At 58.6% G+C, this 23,512-nt stretch overlaps 1 protein-coding gene across 2 annotated transcripts; it reads right to left on the reverse strand.

The window, feature by feature from the left end:
- Positions 1 to 2,027: 2,027 nt before the first annotated feature.
- Positions 2,028 to 23,512, reverse strand: WDR4 (WDR4 tRNA N7-guanosine methyltransferase non-catalytic subunit). 2 transcript variants are annotated; one of them, XM_086676059.1, is made up of 11 exons: positions 23,323 to 23,512; positions 21,229 to 21,291; positions 19,955 to 20,098; positions 15,363 to 15,519; positions 14,592 to 14,704; positions 12,598 to 12,658; positions 8,807 to 8,905; positions 7,105 to 7,169; positions 6,196 to 6,379; positions 4,985 to 5,054; positions 2,028 to 3,036 (listed from the first exon to the last, which is right to left on the reverse strand). In XM_086676059.1, exons 1-11 carry the CDS (start codon positions 23,409 to 23,411, stop codon positions 2,741 to 2,743), a joined length of 1,341 nt encoding a protein of 446 aa, XP_086532185.1. In that variant the 5' UTR covers positions 23,412 to 23,512; the 3' UTR covers positions 2,028 to 2,740. The 2 variants fall into 2 exon arrangements, with proteins under 2 accessions (XP_086532185.1, XP_086532184.1); XM_086676058.1 differs by lacking the exons at positions 19,955 to 20,098; positions 23,323 to 23,512 and adding an exon at positions 20,130 to 20,231 and having other exon boundaries at positions 21,229 to 21,545.

The following is a 23,512-nucleotide window of genomic DNA, read 5'->3' on the forward strand; positions in this document are numbered from 1 at the left end:
TCGATAAATGACCTGGGGGCGCCTGGTGGTCTCCATCGGTGGAGCACGTGACTCTTGACCTCAGGGTTGTGAGTTCAAGAAGCGCCAACACTGGGTGTAGAGATCACTTAAAAATAAAACAAGTTGGAACAAAGCCCAAGAATCCTTCTCCCCCCAGAAAGTAAAACGTACAAACAGGAAGAAAAAATGGAAAGTAGAAAACAAAACCAACGGGGTGTGTAAGGAGCTAATCCTCAGCTCCCACGGCAGGCCAAGAGGCGGAAACACAAAGAGGCCGGCTTTGTGAGCCAGCTGGCGGCGGACGCGGCTTCCCAGCAAGGCCGTCGTGGGAGAAAGGGAGCACGAGACAGAAAGCCCTTCCAACACAGCACGTGGCCATCACGGGTGTGCGTTCCGACCAACCAGAGAAAGAAAGGCCTGGGGCAGCCGGGGGCCTGCGGGTCAGGGTCCCCACGGGAACACGGCTCACACCCACCTCTGGGAAGGCCTGGATGCAGGGCCTCACTTAAGACAGGGACAGGGTTTCAGGACCAGGAGGCCACTTCGGTCCCAAAGGGGTGCAGCCCCACAGGAGGCAGCTGCGGCAGAGGAGAAGGGTGCTGGGTCTCCTCTCCCACCCCCAGCCCCGCCCGCTGCCGGAGCCCGAGTCCGCGTGTGCTGGGGCAGGAGGGGGACGAAAGCACCCATGTGGACGGAGCACGACCCGCCGACTGCGTTATTACTGTCGGCAGCGTGGTGGTTCTTGGAGGATGCGGACGTACGAAGGGATATCCAAGCAGTGAGCGCAACGTGGCTGCTGGGAGAAGGAATGAGGAACGGGGCTGAAGGGCGCAGGGTGGGTCACTGTCACTGTCGGCTGGGCAGCAGTTTGGTCTTGGCCGTGTGCACCTGGGACTGTGAGAATAACGAGAGAGATTTGAAAGCGAGCACCGGAGAGGCAGTGATGGCAGCGGCCGCCCTGCATCCGTTCTGATCCTAACGGGCGGCTCGGCACCACCTCCCAGGCAGGTGCCAGAGGGCCCCGCGCACACAGCCCTCAGCCCCGCCCCTGCCGCCCTGTTTCAGGCACCTGCCCACGAACACAGCGGACGTTCCGTGAGAAAGAAAGCCCACGTGAACACAGAAGAACAGGGTTTGGCTTTGTTTTCAAAGACGGTAACCAGTTAGTTTTAAAACTATACAGGTTTAAAAGGCATTTTAAAGAGAGATCGACAAACTTCCCCCTAAGAGCCAGGTGATAAATACCTCAGACTGCACCGGCCATCTGGTCTGTGAAACTGCCCCGCTCTGCTGTCGTGGCCCAAAACAGACGGAGGCCACACCTAAACCAACGGGCGCAGCTGGGTCCCAGTACGGTTTTACTTCAGGACACTTAGATTGGAGTCGCAGGGGATTTTCACATGCCACGAAGTACTGTTTTTCTTTTGCCTGGTTTTCGATCACTGAAAAATGTGAAAGCCGTTCCCGGCTCACAGGCCACACAAAGCCAGGCAGCAGCAGGACTTGGCCCGCAGGCCCCCCGTCAACGCGTCACCACCACCAGACCCAAATTTCTCCTAAAACCAAGAACTTCAAAGCAGATTAACGAGAACGCTGTCTGTGCGCAGTGCAGTGCAGGGCTGACGAGGTCTGGCTCCTCGGGCACGACCCCGGGGCACCCCTGGGCACGCCCCCACTGCTCCTTCAACGACTTCTGCCCAACCCAACACCCCACTGTACCCCTTGTGGGAAGGGTGAGCGCCTCACCCACGGCTCTGTCTTCAGATCAACGTTTAAAGCAAAACAAGGCACTTAGGGATTTCGCTTCTGTGACACAGAACAACTGGTCTCTAAGTACCCCAAGAAACCCCGCACCAAAGGCGTCACGGACACACACGGGCTTTCCCACCTCGGAGACCGATCACCGGAAGCGGGTAAAAGCACAAATAAACACATCAGCGGACACATCTGTAAAGACTACCCACCAAAAAAACGCTTTTTCACATTAACAAGTCAGCATTTCAGTCACAGACAGTACACTCATCAAAGACGGTTTTGCTCCATGTATTTTGAAATTAGTTCCAAATGTTGCTCCTAAACATTTCCAGAAGCTGCAAAAAGCTCATCTCTATTCATCGGTGATTAGAATCCAGCGGATGCCCCGGGTCTTTGCATCCCATGCAGCGTTGACGCGGAAATCACAGATATACGTAACACCCTCCACCGTTTCCCCGGAGAGCTGGGTTCCGGTCGGGGCTCCCGGGTCCTCACGCCCCGAAGAAGTCCAGTCTGCGCCCCGCGCCCCGACCAGCTCACGTCACGGCGGCGGGGACCAAGCAGACGGCGGTGGCGGCCACCGGAGGAACGGAGCCACCCCGCCTGGGTTTCGGGCCCCCACGCCGGACAGCACGCCCCACCATCTAGAGGGAGACACAGCGATGAAACGTGCCGCCCACGCTGCCGTAGAGCTCGCGGACTCCCCTGGAGGAGAAGCGTCCAGCGCCACGGGAACAGTGGAAGCTCCACGGCCACCACGCCCACCACGGGTTCCGGTCTCCTCCGATACGAAGAAAAGGCGCTTCACGGCACCGGCACCACTCGCTGCATCTCTGGCTGAGCACCAGGCTGTCTGGTTTCCCTTCAACCAGCAGGGTGCCCAAGACGCCAGGCAGAAGAGCCTATTCGGCGGAGGAAAGTTCTAGAGCCAGGATACCGACCAGTTCTCTGGGACGGCCCACGCGCGTGCGGAGCTGGTGCGGACCTAACTGCCACCGAGCGTGGGTCGGGAACGATGTCCCCGTTTCTTACGGGGAGCCGCGGGCACAGGGGACAGCAGAGCCGGCTCTGGCTCGAGGCCACGAGAGTGCGGGGGCGGCGAGGACGAGCACCTCAGGGACGCCTCCCCCGGCTTCATCTTCTTGGCCTGCCCGTTAGGCCCAGCAGCCGGGTTCTTCCGCCGCTTCTGCAGCCTCTCCTCCTTCTTCCTCAGGTAGGCAGTCACGTTGTCAAAGGTGGCCTTGTAGAGACCGCTGAAACCGACGTCCACGCCAGCCACGCCTGTGCAGGAGGAACGGAAACAGAAGCCAGGTGGGATGGGGACCGAGGCCCCGACGCAGGGGGATCAACTCGCCACGGCCCAGACCTCCCAGCAGACCCGCGACACCTGCTCCGAGGCACCCCCATGACGCCCGTCTCCGGGTGGCCACACCAGCCGGACCCAGGACTTGCTTCCAACAACACGCCAAAGGCAGGTCATCGCCGGGAGACGAGGCACAAGGGCCGTGGCTCACACGCTCATATGAGCCGCCCCACAGGGGCGCCTGTGCTGGGGACTGCAGGCGGCCTGCAGCCAATAGCCAGCAAGGAAGCGAGGCCCTCGGCCCAGCGGCCTGCAGGGACCAGGACCCTGCCAGCAACCACTGTGCGTGCCTGGAATCAGATCCCACCCCAGGGGCAGCAGAGGTTCTCAGAACCACACAAACAGCCCAGTAAGAAGTATTGTCGCCTTCTCCCACTGAGCATGGGATACTCGTTACGCAGCAAGGTAATGGACGCGGACTGATCTCAGTGTCAAGGGTTGAGAGGCCTGATGGCCACAGACCAGCCCCACGGGGTCCACTTCACCCCGGTCAGAAACCCCACAGGGCCCGCTGCTCTGGGTCCCCTACCTCTTCTGGGACTTCCATGCTCAGTTGGCCTTCCTTCCCTGTGTCTCCGCCCCGGTCCCTTCCCCCACCCCCAGCACCTTCCCCAAACCTGCGCTGTGAGCAAACTGGTTTACCTGCAGAACTTCAGGAAAACTAAGCCCACCTTGGACCTGGCCCTCCCAGGGGATCCACAACAAGACAAGCTGGCCCCAGGCCCCGGCAGGGACGATGGCCAAGTATCAGGCAGGGAGTAGGCTCGCCAGTGTCCCCAACACAGTCCTGCTACAGACCCATTTGACAGTGTTGCTAAAGCAAATCCACACAGTGCTGGGAGGACGGATCCCGGTCACTGCCCTAGTCCTTCCACCCCAAAAGGAAAGCTGGAAGTTAACCCTGGGACACAGAGCCAACAAATCCCCATGAGAACGCCTTCCACGAGACTTTAGGTCGTTGCCAGGGTCAACACAGACAGAATTCACGTGTGACTCTCTTGAGTTCCAAGAACTCGGACTTCTGCCTGGGGAAGGCTTTGACAGGTGTCTGCTGCTCAACCACGTCTTAAGGCAGCTGACTCCCAAAGCTGGCCATGAGTCATCCCTGTGACACGGTCGCCTCAAGTCTCTGCCCAAGAAAAGCATCCTGGAAGTCGCTAGAAGCTGTGCAGCTAAGGGCTTGCCTTCCTCTATCAATAAAAACGAAGCGAGGTCTTGTTCTTGTAACGTTCTCAGACAGGACTATGTGAGGGCAGCACTCAGTGCTTACCACGGGCCCTTCAACTGACAGGGACCCGTGGCTCTGACAGCCAGGCCACTCTCCTCACACTGCAGCGCCACTCTGGGGGGGTGGGGGGTCGGCCTTCTCACCACGGTCTCTCCCCTTCTCTCGGCCTGGGGTTCACACTGGGTCCCACACTGGGCCAAGAAGACCCTCAGGGGTTCCAGTGATTGTCCCCACGCCTGACCTCATGGCCAGGAACTGCTCAGGGCCAACATTCGAGGCTCACGAGTCACCCTACGCTCCAAGTGAAGGCCCACCCGTTACCGGCCCCGCCCTGGGGACCAGCACCGGCAGCCCTGAAGGCAAAGGGGTGGACCCCGCCCCGACTGTGACCCCAGTTCCCATGTAGCTCATGATCCTGGAGCAGGCTCACACTGGGCGTTCCCAGTGTGGGTGTGGGTCAGCCCCCCGGTGCCCCAACCAGCCACTGGCCTTCTGGAGGGGACACGGACGCATGCCACGCTTCCTGTATCCTTGCTCAGAAAAGCGGCTTCCTACCGTGTATTGCAACCTGGGATCTGCCCCTGGCCGTGGCCAATTCTGGATGTCACCCCGAAAACAGGCTGCGCCCACGTTCTTACCTTCCAGCATGGCCCAGTTCCCCCGGAGATGGGCGGAGACTTTCTCTACCACGGCGTCTTCAGGAGCAGCCTGAGAAGACAACGGAGAGAGGCAGGACTCAGGCCGCGGTGCTGCCGGCGCTGGAAAGGGCAGACCCGCCAGGCGTGGTCCAGGCGGCCAGGGCCCGGGAGACACCCGCTCGGGCCGCCCGACACCAGGCAAAGCCAGCCGGCAGTCCCAGCGCGACACACACAGCCGTCCTCGCGTCTCGTTGGATAAAGACCCATGACGTGAGGCCACCGGCGTTCCCTCCACGTTGGCTTGTCGAGCGCGACCTTTTCTGAGGAGCCCCAGCAGACCCCACACATCCCAGCCGGGGGCATTCTGTTCACCACCACTTTCTAGATGAAAATATCCCGAGAGGCTCCGGGCATCTACAAAGCCCTTGGTCAAGTGAGCGCTTGTAACGGACGGGCCAGCCAGCACGGGGCTCGGGCGGGCTTTATCTCATTCTCCCCCGCCACGTCCTAGGAGATTAGGGATGGGCGGGAGACAACGCCACTTTACAGACAGGGGAGCCGACTGAGAGAATGTGCGAGGTTCACACATCACCCGGCCCACAGCCCACACCCCTTTCTCCACACATGGGCGCGCGAGTCCAGTCCCCCACGTGCAAGGCCACGTGCAGCCTGCCGATGTCGAGGCCACACACCCATGCCACCCCAACTGTTGGTTCCTCTGCTAAAAAGACACGTGACCAGAAAAGTCAGAAGGAACATATGCCAATGATGACAACTACCCCCCCCCCCCAAAAAACCACTACAGGCATCGTGACATGAACAGAGCTGGCTGAGGGGGGCGCCTGGGTGGCTCAGTCAGTTCGGCGTCCAACTTCGGCTCAGGTGATGTTCTCACGGTTCGTGGTTCGAGCCCCGCATCAGGCTCTGTACTGACAGCTCGGAGCCTGGAGCCTGCTTCGGATTCTGTGTCTCCCTCTTTCTCTGACCCTCCCCCACTCAAACTCTGCCTCACTCACTCTCTCTCTTCCTCAAAAATAAAGACATTAAGAAAAAAAAAAAAGAAGAGCTGGCTGGGCATCCCTGCTCCCTGAACCCACGTCACAAATCCTCCGGCCACACCCCCCCCGAGCACCGAGCCACGATCGAGCTGGAAGGGGGCACAGCCGTCGCCCCCTCCACCCCCACTAGAGGCACAAGGCCAGCAACCTCACCTGCCACTGGCCGCCCACAGGCCTGCAGAGCACGAGGGGGGCTTCCCGGTGGTCCTGCAGGACCCACAGTCCCCGGCCCTCCTCGAAAGCGATGTCCCACACTCTGTGCCGAAACGTCAGCCGCTGTCTGTAAACCAGCTGCTGTCTGGAGGCATCGAGCTGGAAAACGTAGATCGCGGGAATACTTTCCGCAAAGAGAGAGAGAACTTGTATTACGGCTACGACCAGGCCCACGTGGTATCATTCAACGTGTACAGCTTAGTGCTGTGCCCAGGTCGCCCCGAACAGGGACCCGGCCATCGCCAACCTCTCGGCTGCAGGCTCACGAGCGGCCCAGCCGGACGCACCTAGCCGAGCCGCCTCCGGACCGGAGAGCCGTAGGACCTAGGGTCGCTGCAAGTGCAGGTCGCCCAGTTCTGGCCCAGCCTGCCCTGTGGTACTAGGGAACCAGTGCAGCACAAAACAGGTGGAGAAGGTGACCATCCCGGCTGCGCCTCGGACGGCACGGGACGCACTGGCACTCCCACCCGCTCTAAACCCACATCCTTGCTGTAAGACAAGCAAAGACGCCCGCGGCAGGCTTGTCCTGAGGACACAGGAGATGTGCGGACACACCACACGCCCATGCGGCGCATAAAGATGCTGGTGCGCCCGCGGATGGCACGTGCCCCCGAAATCCTCCTCCTCAGCGCCCCTCGGCACTGGGAGCCCTCGGGAGGGCCAGCGGGTCGTGCCGTGACCTGCCCGGCCCTCAGGAGGCACCAACTGAGGTGCGTTCCACAACTCTTGGGTGGCTCTCGGGCACAGACTTTCTCAGGCACAGCTGGAGACCATGAACCGAGCAGCGCGTACAGGAGGGCCAGCCCACAGCAAGAGGCCCACGGATGCCCCGCAGCAGCACGAGCTCACCAGTCACACAGCAGCGCCACGCAGCCGTCCTGGCTCCAGTAAGTGATCCTGGAGGCAGCAAACCTCTGCAAGGGAGCACAGCAACGTAAATGCACGCTAGCTGCCAGGGACCCGGCCCCAGACTACTCTGTTCAAAGCGAGATCGGACGCGGCAAGACTTTGACGGTTGCCACCACGGTCGAGGAAGGAAAAAGAGACGACGGCCCTAGAATTTTCTGGAGATCGGTGAGAGAAAAGGAAGACACGGCAGACCCCCATGACACAGTTCCGACGTGCCGCGAGAGACGGAGAAGCCTCTCGGTGGCTCTGGCCCTCCCTCCGGAGCTGATGCAGTGTCTCTGGAGCCAACAGAACTGGTCAAAAAGCAAGACCAGGGGGCAGCAGAGAACACAAGGAATTATTACCAAAACACAACGGTGTCGAGGTCCCCTGGTCCTGGAGAGGGAACCACCAGACGCCTGCCAGTCGGGAGAAGTGGAGGGAAAGGTCTGGTGCTCACCAAGCCTGGCCTGAGGGGCTGGGCCATGTGGGAGGGGGACTCCAGGGAGGGAGGGAGGCGAGGAGCCCGAGGGGCGGGGATGCTCCACAGACCCTACAGGCCTTGAGGGCCAGGCCCGAGGTCAGACAGCTGCTGGTTCAGGGTCCTCTCTCAACCTCACTGTCCCAGAGCATCAGAAGGTTCAGAGAACACGAATATGAAAGTCACTGGAACAAATCAGGCCTCTATTCGCCACAGCCTCCGACGGGGGCACCAGCACGGCAGCCACCCAAGCAGAAGGCACCACGAGCAGGTGGCCAGAGCAGCAGAGTCGGCTGAGCCGGAGGCCCAGGCAGCCACTCGGCTGGGTGGCCACGGCCCCAGGGGTCCTTGAGGCTCTGGCCCGTGGTCAGGCCTGGCCTGCCCACTTCTGAGAGGGAGTAAGGGCAGCGGCTACAGAGCAGTCTCAGGGGGACGAGAGCGAGCAGGCAGTCCCAGGATGAGGCAGAAGACGCCCTCGGTGCTCACGCGGACCTCCTGCAGGCTGGCGGGGGGCCATGTGGGGGCTCCGGGGGAAACTGCAAAGCTCCCAGTGACAGGCAGGACATCCTGGTCATCAAGAAACCACACCGAAGGCCAGCTCTGCAGGCCTGAACAGCCACGAGAACGGACTGCTCCCTCCCTGCCAGGCCCAGCAGGGCCTCCGGGAAAACCGGTGGGGCTGTCCTCAGGTGACCAACCTGGACCTCAGCCGTGCAGGGCACCAGCTGGGAAGCATCACAGAGCTGAGTGCCCATGAGCACGGAATCTGGAACACCTCAAAGGGCTGCCCACACGTTCTCCCCTGAAAATCTTTCACAACCAAAGGCCCAGGTGACCTGACCTGAGGATACACTGGCCAGTGTGTCGTCCCAGGGGTATGGGGAGGGTCACGAGACTAATTAAATTCTCTGCTCAAGCATCACTGTCTTTTCTGTTTCCAAGCAGGATTGGGAGAGGCACTTCTGTAAAGCGGGTGTTGCAATGGACATACAGCGAAATACAAATTATCTCCTACTTACGCGACCGGGCGCCCTCAAGGAGAACACGCGTTCTCCCAAGCTGGAACAAGTCTGTGCTGACGGCAGAGAGCCGTTTCCCACGCAACAGTGGCTCTGGCCCACGGCATCCCTGGGACTGGAGAGGCGCCCTGCAAAGTCCAATAAACCCACACCCAGACGCTACCTCGTCACCCCAGGGCTCCGCCGGCTCCTGCAGGCTGGTCAGGTGACAGCAGTGCAGCTCTCGGCCACTTCTGTACTCCCAGAGCCTCAGGGTGCGGTCCTGCACACAGCAAGGACAGGTCAGTGTGCACTTGCGGGGAGACCCGGGCCTGCCCCAGGCAGTGGGGGGGGGGGGGGAGGGCTGACTCAGCAGAGCCGGCATGAAGGCTCTCTGTGCTCAGTCACGCAACCACTAAGAAAACACGTGACCCCCATGGCAAAGCGGGCAAAGGACACGAGACGACCCGTCACGTACAGACCTCACGGACCACGGCGGCTGGGTTGGAGCCGAAGCACGCACACACGGGCACGCACACGCACACACACCGCAACAATCATGTGCTCGCACAGGAGAAACACGGGTCGGGCCAAGCACAAGGACGGTCCCACGTCCCTGTTTAGGAACAGTGAAAAGGGGGCGTCCATTTGTTCCCCATGAGACCATCAACTGTGTGGCCGGCAAGGAAACTGGTGTGCGTCCCAAAGGCCTCAGCGCCCCGCAGATACACACGACAGAGGAAGAACTCATATTAACAAATGCAGGTCACGGCACTCGCTGAAGGGACGGGACATGCGAAGAACTGCACGTCTAAGGAGAATGAGCAGGGAGTGAAGTGCGGGTGGGCCGTCGGGTCCGCCCAGGAAACCCGTGCGCTAAATCCCGTCGCTGGGAACGCGTGCACAGGCCCACGCGCACCTGAAAACCTAACGCTGACTCATCCAATGAGACGCCACCAACACAGCGCACACGGCAGGTCTTAAACCACCAGGAAAAAAGGACGGACGACAAACTGCCCGAGTGTTAACGGCAGGGGTGTGTGGGCGCTGGGCAAGAGGACGTAGCCACCGTGAACACACACGCCCACCCCTACGTCCCTCCCCAGTGACCAGAAAGGAAGGTTTCAGAAGCATGAACCCTCGAGGATGAAGACGACAGTCACACGAGGCCACCCGGGAGGAGGTGAAGGGAGGGACAGGCCGTAGGGGGCTGAGATGTGACGCACCAGGCCGGGCCCAGCAGCACAACCAGGGGGTCCGTCAGAGCAGCCGGACTCCCCACCCTGCTGCCCGCAGAGCCGCGGGGTCCCCGTCCGGATCCAGAGTGAGGGACCACACCACTGGCCCTCCCTGGTCACCTCCCGGGGCAGGCGGACAGGCCTGACGCCCAGGAGGGCAAAGACTGGGCAACGTGACCACCAGGAGAAGAGAGGTGACCCACGGCTACAGGTGCCCGACTCCGACACCCTGGACTCGAGAGACACTGGCCACTGCCCTGTCCCCACCGCACACGGACACCCCCCTGCAAAAGGCAGACACCACACATGGTGAAGGAAACGCAAACGTGTGATCTCGGGGGTCAAAGGCCCTGCGCTCGGCGTGGCGCTGTGAGGGGAGAACGTTCTGGGCACCAGAAAGGCTGCCGAGAACTAATGGTAACAGCAGAACTTCACAGCCCACAGGACACTGGGAAATTAAGTTGTGGAGACGTCCCCACAGCAGAAGCAGGAACATGAGGGAAATGTCAAGGGAAAGACAGCGAGCCATTCAAGAAGCACACCTGAGAGTGAGGACGCTTCCCCAGGAGAGAGGAGGGTCTCGAATCGGGCGGGGGCAGGGGTGGGGCTAGGGGGGCGCTAACCACATAGCTGGTCAGAGCCCTGACCCCCATCTCCAGAGCACGGGGCATGGAGGCCCCCAAAACGACCAGAGAAGGGGGAACGGATCCCACAGAGAGGACGCAAACCCTCACGTGAGATGTGGGGGGCGGCGGGGGGCGGGGGGTAGCTTTAACCTGGAGTTCGGATACCCACCTACCCACCAGGCGGGGGCAGAGGATTCAGGGCGTTTCCAGAAAGGTGGCTTCCTAACACCACCCTCCCTCCACCTTCAGAGGCACCCCTGGGAGAAAGGAGGGACAGAAAACGTGAACATGAGGGGCGTCCGGAGGCAACAGGAAAGAAGGGGTCAAGAGCAAGACAGCGTCACCACCCTCCGCCACCCTCCGCCACCCTCCGCAGGGCAGGGAAACGCGGGGGGGGGGGGGGGGGGGGGGCGTGTTCTCCTGTTTCTCAATCACTCTTGTTCTCTGGACACTCAGAGTGGAAGTTAAAAGGGCAAAGAGGCCGGGGACGCACCTCGCAGGGGCAGTGGGAGCAAGTGCCAGTTTTCACTGGGGGCCTCACAGCGGAATGTCACTTTGTAAGCGTGTGTTTCTAATGACAATAAACACTAGGAGCGCCAGCCTGGCTCGGTCGGTAGAGCGTGCACCTCTTAACCTCAGGGTTGTGAGTTCAAGACCTACACTGGGTGCAGAGATTCCTTAAAAAATAAAATCTTTAGGGGCGCCTGGGTGGCTCAGTCAGTCAAACGTCTAACTTTGGCTCAGGTCATGATCTCACAGTTCATGAGTTTGAGCCCTACATCGGGCTCTGTGCTGACGGCTCGGAGCCTGGAGCCTGCTTTGGATCCTGTGTCTCCCCCTCTCTCTCTGCCCCTCCCCTGCTTGCACTCTGTCTCTCTCCATCTCTCAGAAACGAATAATCGTTAAAAACAAACAAAAAAAACTTTTAAAAAAATTTTTCAAAAATAATGAAAAGAACTGCACCTTGCACAGGGCAGGGCACAGGGTGGGCAGAGCTCTCCCGCATCTTTAAACACGCTCCTAAGCAAAACATGGAATTTGACAAAGCCAGTGTCAAAGTCAAAAGTGTTCGTTCTACTTTTCTATGTGCTCGGATGCTTGTTTTATTGTGAGAAACACTGGGAGGCGTAGGTACAGCAGAATTCACAAAAACCGGCCACCTCTGGGAACTCTAGCCACACCTACTTTCTTCCGTTTGCTATCACAGGACCAAGCAAGGCTGGGAGGAACAGAGTCAGAAAGCAGAACACAAACGTGGTGAAGCAACAAAGAACAGACGTGTAGACAGCAGCCAGGATTCTGCAGGACGGCAGGGAAGCCGCTGTTCCCACCCGGAAGCCCGAACTCAGGAGGGCCAGGAGCCTTCCGGGCAGCCCACCCCAGGCACCTGAGTCCCCTAGAATGCTAAGGAGCAGGAATGACAGAGGAGGAGGGACAGGACAGGGCTTCGGGGAAGAAAGGAAGAATCAGACGCCATCAGTAATTCAAAACCTTCTCTGGGCAAAAATCTTCCTCAGAGCAAAGAGGTCTCTGGCGACAAAACTATCGAGGCTTCGAGTCCCACCTTCCGGACACCGAAGTTTTCACTACTAACCAAACCCCCCCACACACACACACACAGGGCCAGGTGCCGGCCCGAAGGACAGGGTGAGGGACAGGGTGAAGCGCAGCAGTAACTCGGGGGAACCCAGGTCCCCCTGGGACTTAGGTACTGTTGTACCGGAGGTCACAATGCTATTCCAGTAAGACGACAACCCTGAGACCCGATTCCTCACACTCCATTCCAGGGCGACACACACCCACCCCCCTGTGTAAGGCCCTAAGCAAGGAGGCAGCCTGGGACGGACACACACACGGACGGACACACACACACACACACACACACACACACACACGGACACACACAGGCAGCCTGGGACGGACAGCCCCCCACCCCCCCGCAATGTAAGGCCCTAAGCAAGGAGGCAGCCTGGGTCAGCTCCAAACTTGGGAAAACAAGCACCATCTAGTGGAGACCAGCCAAGACCCAGCACCAGGACGGGCCCCCAGCCGCACGCGGGTCCCCCGCTGGAAGGCGCCCACAGGTGCTCACCACGGAGCCGAGCACTTACCCCGGACGCGGACAAAAGCAGCTCGGGGTGGTCGGGCACCACGAAGATGCGGCTCACAAACCTACAGCGTGAGAGAAGCAGAGGGTGAGCTGAGCTCTGGCACGCTGCTCTGACACCCGCCCGGCCCGTCTGTCCTCGCCAAAGCCCTGTCCCACATACCCCCGAGCCCCAGGGAAAACTAAGGGAGGGTCCACGGGGAGCTGGACAGCGCCGAGCAAGCCGAGGAGCACACCGCGTCATTCTCAGGGCCCAACAACACGACAACCCGCAGGAAGGACCGGCCCAGCCTGGCCGCGCTCCCCACCCTGGCCGCGCTCCCCAGACGCGCTGCTGGAAAGGTCCAGGAGCTTCTGTGCCGCTGCTCGAGCCGCCCCGCTCACAGCCCGAGACCTCCCCTGCAGGTCCGTGATGATGGAGGCCTCAGGGTGGGATCCGTGGGATGGAGCAACAGTGGTCGGCAGGCAGACACAGACCCACTGTCCTTCAGCCCGCGGTCGTCCCCAGAAGCCCACCTCGGAGCCAGCCTCGCCCTGCGAGGGAGACGGCCTCCCCGGCTTTCCCGCCAGCTGTATGGTGGTCACCAGCCCACGGCCCCCGGGGACCCCAGGCGGCTGGCCCCAGCACTCCCCCGGCACAGAATGTCCATTATGGACGCCGTGGGTCACCTCCACGAGTCAAGACGAAACAGGTGGAAACCCGTTTCTACAGATTTTACACGAAAGTCTTAAAAATCTATTTTTATTTGGGGCACCTGGCTGGCTCAGCAGGCAGAACATGCGACTTAATCTCAAGGTTGTGACTTCCGGCCCTGTGCTGCCTGCAGAGATTGCTTAAAAATACTGTTTTTAATCTATTTTTACCACTTATTCGCTCACTGAAATACCTGAGCACCTACGACCTGCCGCTGTGCGGAGGGCTGGAGACAGCAGTAAGCACAGCCCACGAAGGCTGCAGGAGCCAACAGGAGATGGGCCGGCGGAGAGCCCAACAGAAACAGGGCTCCAGCCACGTGACTGGAATTTGCAAGGGACCCCATCTAAGAGTTAGACACCGATGTGGGGCGCCTGGGTGGCTCCGTCAGTCAAGTGTCTGACTTCGGCTCAGGTCACGATCTCATGGTTCATGGGTTCGAGCCCCGCGACGGGCTCTGGACTGACAGCTCGGAGCCTGGAGCCTGCTCCAGATTGTGTGTCTCCCTCTATCTCTGCCCCTCCCCTGCTCACACTCTGTCCCTCTCTCTGAAGAATAAATAAACATTGAAAAAAATTTTTTTCCTTAAAATAAAAGACTGCAGCAAATGAAACTAAGGACTTCTCCTGAGCACACATTGTAATTAGCCTTGACCCCGAGAAGACCGGCATTCTTTGAAAATGCCTCCCTTGCAAAATGTCAAAATTCAACTAGAAGAGAGCTCACTTGCCCTAAAAAAGAGGTCGCGAAGGAAAGACCACTGCCCAGGTTCAGATTTAAGTCCTGGACTGTTCAAACTACGAAAGTATGTCCCCCACACACACGCCTACTGGCCACCGACCGCTGCCCGGCCCTGGCGGGTGTCGGTGCAGAGAAAGGAGTGTTCCAGAAACAAGCCCTCGCCTGGAGGCCAACGTGGGGACCACTGGTGAGCGGTCACAGGCGGGAGGCGGCGGGCTTGGAGGAAAGTCCTCCAACACTGAGGGCCACGCTGGCTCCCGTGGGCAGCGTCACCACCACCATCTGTGACGCCCTCGTGCTGGGGTCTGAGACCCCAGTGCTAACGAGAAAACCGGTCCCCGAAACGCACAGGAAGGGAGGGGAAGGGGGAGGTCAAGGTTCTGAAGGGCCCCGGACAGAAGCAAGCACCGGATGGGGCCTCGCCAGGGAGCCGCCCAGGGGAGCGCTGCACACGCGCGGCGGTCCCGCTCCTGCAGGCCTGGCCACAGAGCGGGTGCCCCGCTTCTCGAGCAGCCCGCCTGTGCGTCCCAGACGTCCTCCGGTGGGGCAGGAAGGGGACTCACTCCGTGTGCCCGAGGCAGAAGGACTCGATGCTGTGCGGTGCCGCGGCCCAGCTCACCCGGATTTTCTCGTCCCGGTCGGCGGTGAGGACGTAGTGGTCATCGGGACTCACGGCCTGCACACGAAGGTGACAGAGGACAGGTGAGGGTGGCCGAAGCCGGGACCCCCGCCCCCGGGACTCGTTCCCGGTGCTCCCCAGGTGTCCTCGCACACACACCACCTGCACCACCCCTCGACCTCCAGCACCCGCTCCCCGCCCCCTCTCTCCCTCCTCCTCCTCGTGTCCCCATGGCCACCCACTCACCAAGTCCTGGCGGTCTTTCCTTCAAGAAACCCTCCCTCCTCATTCCTGCCGACGTCCTCGGGTCCCACCCAGTCCCACCTCCTACTGGCCACCCCCAGCCCTCACCAGGCCCCTCGGTGGGGTAGGTCGTGGCTGAGGGGCCGCAAGGACACGGAGGTGAGGCCCATAAAGCACGGAGAACAAGCCCAGGCCTGGAGACGGTGCCTGCTCTTCCCACAGCCCTCCTCCGCCTCGGCACGTGACCCGGGCTGTCCCTCACTTCCGGGACCACCCCAACGCCTCCTCGCTGGCCCGTCCGCATTCACCAGCCGCTTCACCTTCCTAAGTCCCGCTTGTGAGGCCGCCTGCTCACTGGTCTGCAGAGCTTCTACAGAACCCACACGCCCCCAACGGCCAAGCTTGCAGACCCGGCCTCACCCTCGTCAGACCCTCTGCTCTGCCCCACCTGACTAGCGCACCACCCACGTACCACATCCAACAACATCGACAGGTGCCCAAGTTCAAGCTTGCCGCATCCCTGTGGCTCCAACACCGAAAAGGAATAAACGTCTCCAGACTTGTCGGCCACCAGAAGTTTCTCCTCGGAGGCTGTGAAGGTCAGGGCCGTGCACCTCCTCACCACGGTCCTGGAAGGCCAGAGACGCCCACAGTTGGCTCACGCAGTCAGCACAGGAAGGGCCGACGGGCCTGCCGGCCGTGCGTCCTTCGGACACGCGTCAGCTCCTCGCCGAGCGTCTCCCCCTCCGGGTACCACAGCAGCACCAAAAAAGCAAGGCAGTTAAGAAATGCAAACAAAGCCAACGTCCTAGACAAATCTCACTTTGAAATGATATTTTTGCTTTTATGATGGCAGAATCTGGCCGGTGGATACCTAGCTGTCTGGCACGAAATCCTCTCCAATTTGCTGTGCTTGAAGATTATCCTAATAAAACGTCGGAAGACCTGCTCCTCGACCCAGCAGCTCCACTGCACATGTCGAGGAAGAAGACGGTCAGCTTCAGAAGACACCCAACGTGCTCTGGGCGAAACCGCGAGCACACGCACGACGCGGGCCCCCTGCGCCGGGAGACTCCACACGCAGCCCGGGGCCCTGCCGGGCTGGACTCACCCGCACTGCTCCTGCTTGCACGACAGGTGCCGGGGTGCGGCCCCTCTCCGCAAACACGCACGCGCCATCCGTCCCCACGGGGGGGCGGCCCCGGCACGCGGCTGGGGAGGTCTGAGTTCCGGCTCAGGCCCCATGAAAGTTCACACGCTCGTCAGTTCACACCCCGATCCCATTCACCAGGTCGGTCACACCCGCGAGTTGGAAACTGGTTCAACGCTGCGCCAGCCCGAGAAACATTACCGCGTGCGCACGCGCGCACGCACGCACGCCTCATCCGGGGTCCTGGCCACCCAGCGTCTCGCCCACTCTCGGGGGCGGGTTTATGCAGCTTCCTCCCGCCCTCCTTCTACACTTCCTTCGCTTCCTTTCTACTCGCTGTCCACAAGGCAAGTCCCTGCACTTCCGGCTCCGTGAGACCCCACCTGCGCCACAGCCTTACGCAGACGTCACGTTTATCTGCCTTACCTGCACTTACGGTCCCTGCCCTCCCTTGTCCCCAGAGGGGATGCGAGTGCACCCCCACGGCGCCCTGCAGCTGGCGCTCCAGATGTCAGCCCGAAATGGAAACCTAAGCTCAAACAAGCTACGTCTCCGACACGAGGACCGAACGAGGACATCACAGCTTCTCGGGAGCAGAGGGACGAAAGGACAGAAAACGCAGGGGAGAGGGCCGCCAGCAGCAGCTGAACCTCCCCCTCCGCCCGCCAGGGGAGCTAAGAAAGGACGAGTAATGACATAAACGTAGAGAAAACAGAGAAAGACGGTGAGGCTCCGGGCAAGATTAAGCAGAACTCTCCAGGCGCGCCTTCACCTACACGCCGCCGCGGCTCCTAACGGGCGATTACGCGGCTGCCTCGCGGCCACCCTTCTAGAGCAGCGGCCTGGGCCGGTCCTGCAGGACTCACACGGGCACCCCCCACTGCCCCTCTTCCTGATCAGCCCAGAAACGGCCCGGCTCTACAATCTTGTCACTTCGTCTTTTGCCAGTGGGGTGGGGGGCTTCTATCTTCTCAGGCTAAATTAGTCCTTGCAAGGACTCCAGGATGCACAGAGCAGGTGGGGGTGAGGGTCTGCAGGGGCAGATCCCGAGACAGGACAGTCGATGGGTTGGCCACTCAGCCCCCCCGGAAGGAGGGGTGACAGGGCCCCACCTGTCCTCGGGGTCTCTCCCTTCCCTCCAGAGTCATGAGGTACACAGCCCCGTGTTCCTGTCTTCACGCCCCCCAAGGCCAGCCTGGCCTCTCCCCTGGCCACTATCCTGGTCCAGCAGCTGAGCCCGAGATGCCCCCGCTGGGCTGGAACCCACCCAAGCCCCCCTCCAGAAAGCCATGCTTGTTCAACAAAACTGAGCCCGCCGGGCCCCACAGGGCCCCGAGGATACCAAGCTCCCCAACACCACACACCTCCAGCAGCAAACAATCTCATTTCCCAGGGCTCTGCCTTTCCACATACTCGTATGATTTTAATGCATCTATTTCCTGAAACGGTATGACTTCCTACGTAAGATCTCTCACCAAGAAAACAGAAAACATGTCACACCAAGTGTCCTCATTTTTGGTTCAGAAAACCTGGCCTCAGTTCCAGGCCTTTGTCATCCTGAACTGAAACCTTGAAAACAATCACTGCTACCCACGACTTCCATCTGGGCTTTTCCTCAACACCCTCCATGGCTAGGTTTTAAGGCCACTGGACAGCTCCGAGCTGTGACGAGTCTTGGTCAAACACGCGAGTCCACGATGCTCCCAAGACTGAACTGAAGGTCAAGGATGGCTGTTTTTCTGAGGAAGGGTCCATCTGTCGGGGCCGCCCCCCCCCCCGGCCCCCACCAAGCACAACAGGTGCTGCATCGGGCAGCATCGCATCTTACGTTGCGTTCAGGGTAAAGGTGTAGGACGAGGCAACGTGGGAAACGCAGCCTCTAGAACCGCAACGTGATCTGGCCCGCACCCTTCGCTCGGTGGCTGACACAGACGGGACAGGAGTCCCGTGGGGTCCCGCCTAACTGCCAGCAAGCACCGTCTGCAGGGCACGCTGTACCCCACCCGCGACACGAGAGGCCCTGCACACCTAATGCACATTTGCAACACAGTCCTTTGTTGGCATCAACATAAAAACCAACAGCCCAAATACGATTAGAGGGGGAAAAAAACGAGACACCAACCACCGTTTGCCAGCGTACTGTTGCCGACCCTGAGTGTTCCTAGATCTTTACGGGAAGGTAATCACCAACACGGCACCTTCAAGACACAAAAACAAGTCGCAGCACCCGGGAGCCCTTGGGGAATGGCCAGAGCCCCGCCAGGAGCCCCGGGCGCTCGCCCTTCGGTCGAGGCGCAAGCTCCACCACAGGATGCAGGGGCGTGGTGGCAGGCTGTGCGGATGTCCCCTCGTCCCAAGTTCAGGGCGATGGGCTTCCCTGAGCACAGCGCACACCCCGATGCAGAGGCCACCTGGAATTTGCCTTTTCACTCTTCTCTTTGAAAGTAAGATCAATCAGGACTCTAAAAAGCATAGCTGCTGGGGCGCCTGGGAGCTCAGTCCGTCAAGCGTCACGATCTCCAGGTTCATGGGTTCGAGCCCCTCATCGGGCTTTCTGCCGTCAGCGCAGAACCCGCTTTGGATCCTCTGTCTCCCTCTTTCTCTGATCCTCTCACATGTGCATGCGTGTGCACTTTCCCTCAAAAATTAAATAAACATTTAAAAATAAAATTAAACTAAGTTAAATTAAATTTAAATTTTTAAAAAGGGGGGAGTCATCTGGGTGGCTAAGTCAGTTGAGCGTCCAACTTCGACTCAGGTCACGATCTCACAGCTCCTGAGTTCTAGCCCCACGTCTGAGCTGACAGCTCAGAGCCTGGAGGCTGCTTCCGATTCTGTTTCCCTCTCTCTCTGCCCCTAACCCACTCACGTTCTGTCTCTGTCTCTCTCAAAAACAAATAAACGTTTAAAAAATAATAAGTAAATAAATAGAATAAAAAGCACAGCTGTCCCCGATACAGATGTGAACCAGCTACCAGGCGGAGTCCCTTAGCCCTGGTTGTTGGGCAGCTCAACAGGTAGGTAACTTGCATGCGTTTCTCTCTTACTGTCAAGGGACAGTTAAGCGGAGCAGCCTGCACGGGGGTTGGGGGGGGCGGGGGCAAAGATGAGGGGACAGAGAGGCTGACCCTGGTCTGGGTGGGTGTTTCCGTCCCTGTCACAGACATCAAAGAATCCCAGCCTTCTCCCACTGGAGGAAGCAGAGAACTCACCACCGCCCCGTCACAGTAATGGAAAATCACGTGTGCCCAGGGCCTGCGTCAGCATCCCCCGCCTCTCTAAGCCCTCGAGGTCACAAGACAAGGAAGCTCTCGGGAACTCACTAACGGAGACCTCCAGAGGGACAACTAAGGCCAAAGAACACACAAGTAAGGCCAAAGGACACCAGGCCGCTGACACCCTCCGCCATCAACACTAAGCTCGCACACATTCTTCACGTACTTGGGAATCAGGACGCTAACTTTACATCCCGCCAAGTTCAACTGCGGCACAGGAATGTACACAAAACCCCTCACACTCTTGGGGCGCCCGCGGTTAGTCTCCATTTCTGCCACCACGGGGCTGGAGGAGTGCTGGAAAGCAGGATGCCACGGTGGCCAGAGGCCCGCACTTTGGAGCCAGAGCGACCAGGTTCAGGGCCCGGCTCTGCCCTGGGTGCTGATGAGGATCAGCTTCTGGACTCCGGCCAGGGATGTGGGTAAGGGCAAGACCCCTGCCCCGCCCCCCCCACCCCCCACAGGGCTGTTTCGGGGATTAAATCAGTTAACACACGTAAGACCCTGAAAACAGTGCCTGGCACAGAGCTGAGACTATGTGTTAGTTGCTTATTACTAGGTCGCTGTCGCTACGGTTACAGGCATGCAAGTGTAAGCTGTGCGTTCAACATCAAATTATTCAACGTTAGCATTTCATACCTGACACTCAGACATTGCCATGGTTTTGTACGGAAAAGAATCAGACGCTTACTGTCATCAGTTAAGGCAAAATAGGTGCCAGACTTGGAGAAGGTTGACGCCAGAATCGTGTCACTCCCCTTATCCGCGGGCTGCCCGTCCTCCCTGAGAAAGAGAGGACAGGGTTAGGGCCTACCTGAGTAAACAAGGCGACATCCCTGCAGGCTAGCCTCACTCATTTATAACACGAACAGGGGCAGAAAACGGTGTGAGATTCACGTAACCAGAATATAAAGACCTATCAAGGGGACAGAGGGAGGTTCAACACAGCTGGAATTTTTAACGAATAAATCTCATTAAACAGGCACACACACCAGAACCCAAAGAGCGGAGCTGGAAAGACCCTCGGAGACCACGTGACCCACTCCCTCATGGACATGAACGGATCCAAGACTAGAGCCAAGGATTATTTTCAGTTTTTTTTTTTCTAATGAGCCACAAGACCAATTCTACTAAAAAAAAGAACACCATACAAAATTATCACATTCTGCTTTCCTGATCTTTCAATTAACTAAAGCTAACTTCATACACCTGCCTTCAAAGCATTTAAAATTCCATTCTATTTTGGGGTGCCTGGGTGGCTCAGTTGGTTAAGCATCTGACTCCTGATTTCAGCTCAGGTCACGATCTTGAACTCAGGTAATGATCTTGGGAGCAGAGCCTGCTTGGCATGCTCTCTCTCCCTCTCTCTCTCTCTCAAAATACATAAAAATAAAACATGAAAATCCCATTGTATTTCAAGATGACTATAAAAAAGTTAATCACGGACAGAAACTAATTAAAAATACTTAGAAAAATCCTAATATCCTTAATGCCAAGTTTAAAAGTTAGTTCCACGTTTCTTTCCGGAGGTGGTACCTGGTTTATCCACACAGCAGGGTAAAGAGAAATGAAGAATTCAGGGGCACCTGGGTGGCTCAGTCGGTTAATCTTCCGACTTCTGCCCAGGTCATGATCCCACAGTTCACGAGTTCGAGCCCCACGTGGGGCTTACTGCTCTCAGCGTATATCCCGCTTTGGATCGTCTGTCCCTCTCTCTCTCTCTCTCTCTCTCTCTCTCTCTCTCTGTCCCTCTCCTGTTTGCACTTTCTCTCTCAAAAATAAAAATTAAAAAAAGAACAGAAAGAGAAAAAAGAAATGAAGACTTCAGTAAGGAAGAAGATCATTTACTTCTTAGGCTACCCTGTCCCAATAATTCCATGATCAGGCCCGATGAGGCTCCCCCATTACCTCACCCTTTACTTTCTTGTGACTTCTCTGCTGCCGTGCTGCAATCATATGCGAAGAGGACATCATCACTAAGGAAGAACAAAGATTTTAAAAAGAGCACTTTATTAATAAAAACACGGGGTTTTTCCTAGAACATAAGTAATCTTATAATCATTAAATTAAGGGTCTTATCAGGGAGCCTGAGCCGCTCAGTCAGTTAAGCCTCAGACTTTTCATTTCAGCTCTGGTCATAATCTTATGGTTTCTGAGTTCGAGCCCCGCATCAGCCTCTGCGCTGACGGTATGGAGCCTGCTTGGGATTCTCTCTCCCTCTCTCTCTGCCTCTCCCTACTTGCATTCTCTCTCTCTCAAAGTAAATAAATAAACTTTAAAAAAAAAAAATCAATGCAAGATGCTTATGTCAGAAGAAATTACGTTGAGGGGCGCCTGGGTGGCGCAGTTGGTTAAACATCCGACTTCAGCCAGGTCACGATCTCGCGGTCCGTGAGTTCGAGCCCCGCGTCAGGCTCTGGGCTGATGGCTCAGAGCCTGGAGCCTGTTTCCGATTCTGTGTCTCCCTCTCTCTCTGCCCCTCACCCGTTCATGCTCTGTCTCTCTCTGTCCGAAAAATAAATAAACGTTGAAAAAAAAAAAATTTAAAAAAAAAAAAAAAAGAAGAAATTACGTTGATGTTTCTGGAGGTTTCTTGCATGCAAATTTAAAACTGCCACCTTTAAGGGGTACCTGGGTGGCTCAGTCAGTTAAGCCTCCGACTTCAGCTCAGCTCAGGTCATGACCTCACGGTTCATGGGGGGTTCCAGCCCCGCGAGGAGCTCTGTGCTGACAGCTCAGAGCCTGGAGCCTGCTTCCGATTCTGTGTCTCCTTCTCTCTTTGCCCCTCCCCCACCCAAGCTCTATCTCTGTCTCAAAAATAAACATTTAAAAACGTTTTTGTAATAAAATAAAACTGCCACCTTTTAAAAACGTCTCAACTACCCAAGAGAGCTCCCATGGCCGCCAAACACCTACCAGTACAGGAGTCACCACCCACCTTCCCTCAAGACCCTAAGCTCTCTTCAGTTTATGCCCATCTCCCCCGTTCCAGTGTCCGGGCATAGACAGGGCACAGCCTTTAAAGTGACTGCGCTCAGACTCTTTTCCCACCAAACACTGTGACGTAGAAACACTTCCCCGAGGCAAAAACTGTGCCACCAGCACATTTCCTCAAAAGGCGTAGACCAAAGCAAGCACATCAAGTGTAATAAACCCATGTCTCCCAGTGGCACGTGTTAGGATACCAGGAGTCTCCAAAACAAAACAAACTGGAACATACACGTTTATGAGCAAGTTTTTTGTGAAAACTGAACTCAACGTTGAAAGGGGATTTCCGATACCAGGCTTTGAACAAAAAGCTCAGAGAGGCTAGATTTGCATTTGACGGACATATGTATGAATCCAAACTACCCTAGGAAAGGAGCACGGGCCGAAACGGACCATCAATATCCATGCGGCTCCTTGGGCAAGACTATTTGATTAACACTTATTGCTAAGAATTTCGGGTGCCGTGTAAGCGGGTGCAGGCAGTTAGAGAAAGCGGGTGCAGAGCCTTGTGAAGAGGCGCTGGGGAGGTGCGCGCGACACCTAGAGCCCCAAAGAAAGAACAAGAGCGGGGTCTAGGGCTGCGGGCGAGGGAGCAGGCACCGACAAGGAGAGGGAGGCGAGAGGAGTGCGCCCGGGACCCCCTCCCAGCGCGTTCCCCGAGAGTAAGGTACCCCTCGCCAAGAGGGCAGAGGCCGCCTTCTTCACAGGGCCCCCAGAGCGGGTGTGGCCACGACCTCGAAACCGCGGGGCCTGGCCCGCGTCACCTCACGCAACCCGGCCCGGGCAGCGACCAGAAGCGTCCGGCGCCGACCCGGCCAGGCGCACCGGGCCCCGGGCCGGCGGCGGCGGGACGCACCGGGGGTGGCTCTTGAGAGGAGGCGCGGGCCGAGGAGGCGGCGGGGCTCGCGGGGGGTGCCCGCCAGGGCGGGCCCGGCCCGGCGGCGCCAGGGACTCGGGCCCTCCAGGCCCCGACGCGCGCCCGCAGCCGGGGCTCCCCGCTCCAGGCCCAGCCCCCTCACCTGCTCGCAGTGGAGGTGGCCAGGAAGCGGCTGCCGCCCCGCACCACCAGCGTCTGCCCGCACAGCGCCAGCCCCGCGGAACTCGCCATGCGCCCTCCCGCCGCGCCACCCCCCACGTGCGCCGCCCAGAGCCACTTCCTGCCGGCGCCGTGCAATGACGTCACGTAAGGCGCCGCGGGCTGACGCGCTC

The sequence above is a fragment of the Puma concolor genome, chromosome C2, assembly GCF_028749965.1.
Source record: "Puma concolor isolate L17-30 chromosome C2, mPumCon1.1.hap2, whole genome shotgun sequence".
Lineage (NCBI taxonomy): Eukaryota > Metazoa > Chordata > Mammalia > Carnivora > Felidae > Puma > Puma concolor.

Bases quoted from the DNA above. Each gene is read 5' to 3' on its own strand.
- WDR4 (XM_086676059.1), bottom strand. From the start codon at position 23,411: ATGGCGAGTTCCGCGGGGCTGGCGCTGTGCGGGCAGACGCTGGTGGTG. The intron at 6,380-7,104 runs GTGAGCTCGTGC...CTTTGCGGAAAG, and splicing joins GTGGCGCTGCTGTGTGACTG to TATTCCCGCGATCTACGTTT. The intron at 5,055-6,195 runs GTGAGGTTGCTG...TTGTCTTCTCAG, and splicing joins CTGTGGGCGGCCAGTGGCAG to GCTGCTCCTGAAGACGCCGT.